Here is a 5,257-nt window from a genome sequence, read left to right as displayed (position 1 = left end):
TATGCAAAATTTATAATGCACACGACTAGCTCTTTTACATTTTATTTATCAGCATACAATGGGCCCCTCTCCACGAGTGCTTATAAGTCGACACAACAAAAGATCCCTCAATGCAACGTGCAGAAAATACATCTTAGCTAGTACGACCCCTAGACGTGGAACTAAGGCTGTGTTTAGTAGTAGGAATTTGGATTTTGGGGCTACTGTAGCATGTTCGTTTTTATTTAGCAAATAGTGTTCAAATATGGACTAATTAGGCTCAAAACGTTCGTCTCGCAATTTCCCACCAAACTGTGCAATTAGTTTTTCTTTTTGTCTACATTTAATGCTCCATGCACGGGCCGCAAACATTCGATGTGACAGGTGCTGTAGCAACTTTTTGGAAGTTGGGGTGGAACTAAACAAGGGCTAACTGAATATTATTGCACAGAAATAGTAGCAGCACTGCTGGCTGCACTCTGGGAACCCCACATCATTTAGGACTGCATAGTACTGAAAACTTTAGTCATCCATCTCCATTGTCTGCCCTTGCTCATCTCGGCTACTTCCAACTTCTGTCGCTATGTTCGCCTTGTGGTACTTCTGATTATAGCGCAGTATTACAATTGAAACAAAGGCTGGACAAAAGATATGCGTCCATGTTAATTTTATTATTAAGAGGACAAACTAAGCATACATTAAATTGCTGGGCATATTACAAATGATTCTTTTTTCTTGAGTGCAGGAAAACAGAATGGCAACAACTGCTCCCAATACTAAAAAAAACAAACCATACATCATTTAGGAATCACAAAGAATTGAAACAGATTTTAGTTGCACATGTTGTCAAGTTCAATAGTGTTTCCGTAACAAACAGTGCTACATCATTAACATTTCAGTCGCACAATTCTGAAATGACACATCGACAATAAAAAAATTTGGCAGATTGCTGAATTTGGCATCACAGTGCATATGTTGAGCAAACTGTTCTAGTGAAGTGGCAAGGGCCAAATGTCATCGGTCTTTATTTTTTTATCACAATTGATTAGAGTCAGTAATATGGTTCCTACATACTGAAACCGAAATGACACTTTGTTCCCTATTTCCACTTTGAACCACAAGTGGACTGTTGTAATGTTGTATACATATTGACACTGTTGGTCTAAATAGACCATCAACATTAATCATCATAACTAAAGGGTAGCTCAAATGCCTTTTGAAACAGGCAAACTATCTTATTTAACAATTTCAAGCATCAACATTTTTATACCCACACATTTGCCTGAATTAAGCAGGAATCAGTTTCTTACGAAGTTGCAAACTTTAATATTTTGCATGATATAACTCAATAATTGCACGGTTGAATATTGTATCACCTAACAACATGTAAATAATAAAGGATATGTTTCATGGAAACTGCATCGGATGATAACATGAACAGAAGAAATTATGTCAACCGTGCCAGCCATATATCTGCCATGACGCGTGTCTTCACACTAAACATGTTCCAGCACATTGTCACTACCATAGCTGCAACAAGCTTTTTGCGTGGGCAAGACTTCCATGCTTCTAGAGCCTGATCTCTCAAAATCTCAACTGAGGTAACAGAACAAAGAGTATTCAGTCTTATGCTGAGAAGGATTGCTAGAGAGAACAAATAATGTGTCACTGGTGGTAAGTGAATCACACCTCTTTTATGAATTTGACTTGAATAACAGCTATATAGCTTTGGGACTGTAAAACTGGTGAAAAATCCTACAGTTTGCAAGCAAACACAACATTATATTACAACAGTCATGCAAGACTTGCTGCTTGTACCTTGTGCATTCGATTATACCTGCAGCTACAAGCCTCCGCACTGTAACAAGGCCCCCATATTTAGCACCGAACAAAAGTACAGGCAGTACCTGAAATTCCAGCAAACACAGGCTCCTAAAATTATTAAGGAAAACAATGTCTCTTGCAGTACTGCCAGATCATGAACCAAATTTGAGGCTTACTTTGAGAGTCATTGAGGGTTCACCACAGAAGATCACTTGTGCCGTGGATATCATGGAGTTTGCAATCGGAAGCACAGCTTGAGAAGCACGAAGCACGTCTTCTTCAGTCAACTGGAAGCTTCTCTTATTCTCCACCTGCAACCTGCCCAATTGCAAACTCATATTACCTCTGGTTCAATCATCCATATGGACAAAAAAAATCAAATATGATCAAATCATACCTCTGAGGAACAGAATCCTTGAAGAAAGCCAAGCCTAAGATCATAACGCCGAGGTGACAGAGAGCTGAGATTGGGCTGCAAATCATCACCCAAAGCCAAGTACCAGATTACAATGAAGAAATATAGGTAAATCAGTAATTTTCAGGTAAATGAATATCGAAAATCGCATGCCTGAAGGTGACGTCTCTTGAAAATGAGCATGAGAAGAACATAGATCCAGATCCGAACCAGAGTGCCGATTTAGCCACGTTCCTCCACATCACCAACTCAACGATCCTTTCCCAGAGACCTTCCAACTCAGATTGTTCCACGAAGTCAGTTCCTATGTGTAGAGGAACAATCACAGTGGAACGCTTAGCAAAATTGAAGCAGACATCCTATTATAGGCTATAACCATCAACAGCAGGAGAACATTTAGTAAGAACAATAGACATGACAGCAGGACAGCGACAGCCATCCTGTATGCGAATAGAAGGGGCCGAGAGACCATTGCTCACCGCAGGTAGCAACAGGACAAGCCGGGACCAAAGCCATGGCTGTATCGTCCATTTCGTCCTCGTTCAGCACCGCCGCTGCCTTGTCCGCGGCCGCTGCAGCTTTCGGCGCAGCCCTTGTGGACTTCCTCCTGCGGGCCCTCCTGGCGGCGTCCTCCTCCGCCGCCTCGACGTCCTTCTCCAGCCTCCGCCTCGCCCGTCGTGCGTTCCTCGGGGACGCCAGAGCGGGCGCCACGCACTGCTCCGCGCCCCCGCGCCGCCTCCGCCTTGGCGGCGTGGGCGTCCCCACCACCGCAACAACCTCCAGGATCTCGTCCACGCTCGTTCCGGCGGCCCCACGGGTCCTCGACCGGAGGTGGCGAGAGCTCGGGGGTGGCGGGGACAGCAGCAGCAGCTCGTGCAGAGAGTGCCCGGACACCTGAACCGACGGCGACGGCGAGGGGGTCCTCAGCCCCGGCCCCGCGGTTGATTGCTTCGGCGGCGGCGTTGCTACCTCTTCAGCTGGAGCTGGGCAGTGGTGGTACGGCGGAGTAGGGAGATTGGCGGCGGCAGCCGGCGCTGGGGAAGATGGTTCCGTGGCCATGGCCTCCATTTGTTCGACGATTTACCTCACTTGGGACAGGCGCGGCGAGTGCGGCGGCCGGCGGGAGGAAGCTTGCGCGGAGCCGGTAGCAGCGCGCGGCGGCGGCCGACGGGGACAGGCGCAGCGAGTGCGGCGGCCAGCGGGAGGAAGCTTTCGGTTGTTTCGGATCGGCCCTTGGGGGTCCTCTCGGGGGACTTCCCTTTGTTTTGTACTAGAAAAAAAAAAGGATCGGAAAGCGAGTTGGGGCCCACGTGTCAGTGGTGCCGTGCGAAATATAATACTATGGCCTTGTTTACCGTTCGAGGTGGATGCGGCAGGCGGCAGGGGTTTTCGATTTCCTGGTGAGGCTTCGGCTACAAGCCTACGGCTACGTGGCTGACTGGCTTGTTGCGGGCCATGCGGGGATGAAAGTGGGGTCGGCATGCAGTGGAGTACAGTTTGAATTCGATCGGTGGGGCGGGCTGGAGGGTCATTGTTCCGAGAGCGTGTTTGATTGAGGACTGGGGAAGTGGGGAGGCATTTGCCTGGCTAGGAGCTCGCCTGGATACTGCCTGTGCAGTGTTTGAATGAAGCCTTGAGAGCTTACTGACCCAGGCAGCCGTGCGCACGCCCAGGCGATGGAAAACGTCCGCCTGACTCAGGCTCCGTAGTTTGCCTGGACGCAATAAAGTATTCTATTCTTAATTGACGTTAATGGTCACTTGATTAAGTCCATAAGACCATGATTACAGCAGGTTTTTCCTCTCCTTTTTCCATGTAAACGCTAACATAGTTTGCCTGGCGTGTTGTTTCGCCTAATCACCACCATTAGCTAATGGGATAGGAGTCACAAAGCGACAAATTTTTTTTACTGTCTAAACACATAAATTATTTTTTGTCTTACTTATCTCTTTCTACTCTCTAATTAAATACATATAGAGATCTTTCATTATAAAAAAATAATTTTAAATTATTTTTTAGCAAAGAAGAGATAATTAACCTAAGCTATTATTCTAGTAAACACACCATAATAGTGTTCATTAATCATATACAAACAATAAAAAAAGTAAATTTTCTCTCGCATAAGCATTCTCAGGCACATGCATCCAACCAAATAGACTCTCTCACATTGCCTCACCAGATAAAACTCATCAACTTTCCAGGCAACTTCCATGCAGCACTTTTTGCCAGGCAACTCTTGCTATTTTTTTTTTCTTTCAAATCTGGTCCATCTGGATGCGGTGTGCATAGGGATGTAAGTGGGCATCTAAATGCAAAAAAAGAGAGGATACTTTTATACTTTTATATGTCCTTTTCTTTTCTTGGTTCTGTTCTTTTCTTTTCTTTTTCTCGATCGGACATCTTGCCCGTTTTTCGTTAAGAGAAAAAGAATTTTTGAAGCTTATAGAAGCGCACAGGAATGGTGGCGAGGAGCCAGCACTGCTGTCCGAAGCAACCAAGCTACTCGATACACAAAGCATTGTTACATGGGCGACAAATTTTGCGACCAAGCTACTAGTACACATTCAGCGTCATAAACCTCTCTAAGCACCGCAAGGTAGAGGGCCTGTAAGGTTGTCGAAGAAGGTCCTGTTGTTCCTCTCTTTTCATAGGTACCAAGAAGTGAGTAGGATCATACTGTTGGCCCACAGGATCAGCGGCTCAGATGAGTGAGTCAGTCACCAGTCTTGTCGAGCACCTGTTAGTGTTGCCGAGCACCCACTAGCCATGCCGACCACGAACAAGCGTTGTCCGTCCCCACATACTATGGCTAGAGCTATAAAAAGAAGGGAAAACAGAGCATACACACAGTACAAGACACCAGCGTTGGTCGAAGCCCTGTATGGGAGATGGCAAATCTAAAATCTATTTACTGAGTTGCCGTGTATGTCTATTTATACAACTATATCCATCTAATTCTAGTAGAACGCACATGCTGTAACAGTAACTAGATAACACAGCAGGGCTGACTCTACGCCGGCCTCTGCATGTGGCTACTGT

The 5,257-nt window shown here is 45.8% G+C and overlaps 1 protein-coding gene across 4 annotated transcripts; it reads right to left on the bottom strand.

Annotated features, from left to right (window-relative positions):
• Positions 1 to 400: 400 nt before the first annotated feature.
• On the bottom strand, positions 401 to 3,476 carry LOC136521461 (reticulon-like protein B17). 4 transcript variants are annotated; one of them, XM_066515207.1, is made up of 8 exons: positions 2,698 to 3,476; positions 2,372 to 2,489; positions 2,201 to 2,275; positions 1,980 to 2,121; positions 1,817 to 1,886; positions 1,669 to 1,734; positions 1,456 to 1,575; positions 401 to 620 (listed from the first exon to the last, which is right to left on the bottom strand). In XM_066515207.1, the coding sequence occupies exons 1-8, from the start codon at positions 3,284 to 3,286 to the stop codon at positions 502 to 504; spliced, it is 1,299 nt and encodes a 432-aa protein (XP_066371304.1). In that variant the 5' UTR covers positions 3,287 to 3,476; the 3' UTR covers positions 401 to 501. The 4 variants fall into 4 exon arrangements, with proteins under 4 accessions (XP_066371304.1, XP_066371303.1, XP_066371305.1 ...); XM_066515206.1 differs by having other exon boundaries at positions 2,372 to 2,522; positions 2,698 to 3,471; XM_066515208.1 differs by having other exon boundaries at positions 453 to 617; positions 1,437 to 1,575; positions 2,372 to 2,522; positions 2,698 to 3,471.
• Between the last annotated feature and the right edge of the window lie 1,781 nt (positions 3,477 to 5,257).

This window comes from Miscanthus floridulus, chromosome 18 (genome assembly GCF_019320115.1).
Source record: "Miscanthus floridulus cultivar M001 chromosome 18, ASM1932011v1, whole genome shotgun sequence".
Taxonomy (NCBI): Eukaryota; Viridiplantae; Streptophyta; class Magnoliopsida; order Poales; family Poaceae; genus Miscanthus; species Miscanthus floridulus.
This window is presented reverse-complemented; position numbering and strand designations above follow the sequence as displayed.

Coding starts and splice junctions, on each gene's coding strand:
- LOC136521461 (XM_066515206.1), bottom strand. CDS start 3,286: ATGGAGGCCATGGCCACGGAACCATCTTCCCCAGCGCCGGCTGCCGCC. Junction 2,276..2,371: donor TCAAGAGACGTCACCTTCAG/GCATGCGATTTT, acceptor GATGATTTGCAG/CCCAATCTCAGCTCTCTGTC. Junction 621..1,455: donor TGTGAAGACACGCGTCATGG/CAGATATATGGC, acceptor ATATCTTTTGTC/CAGCCTTTGTTTCAATTGTA.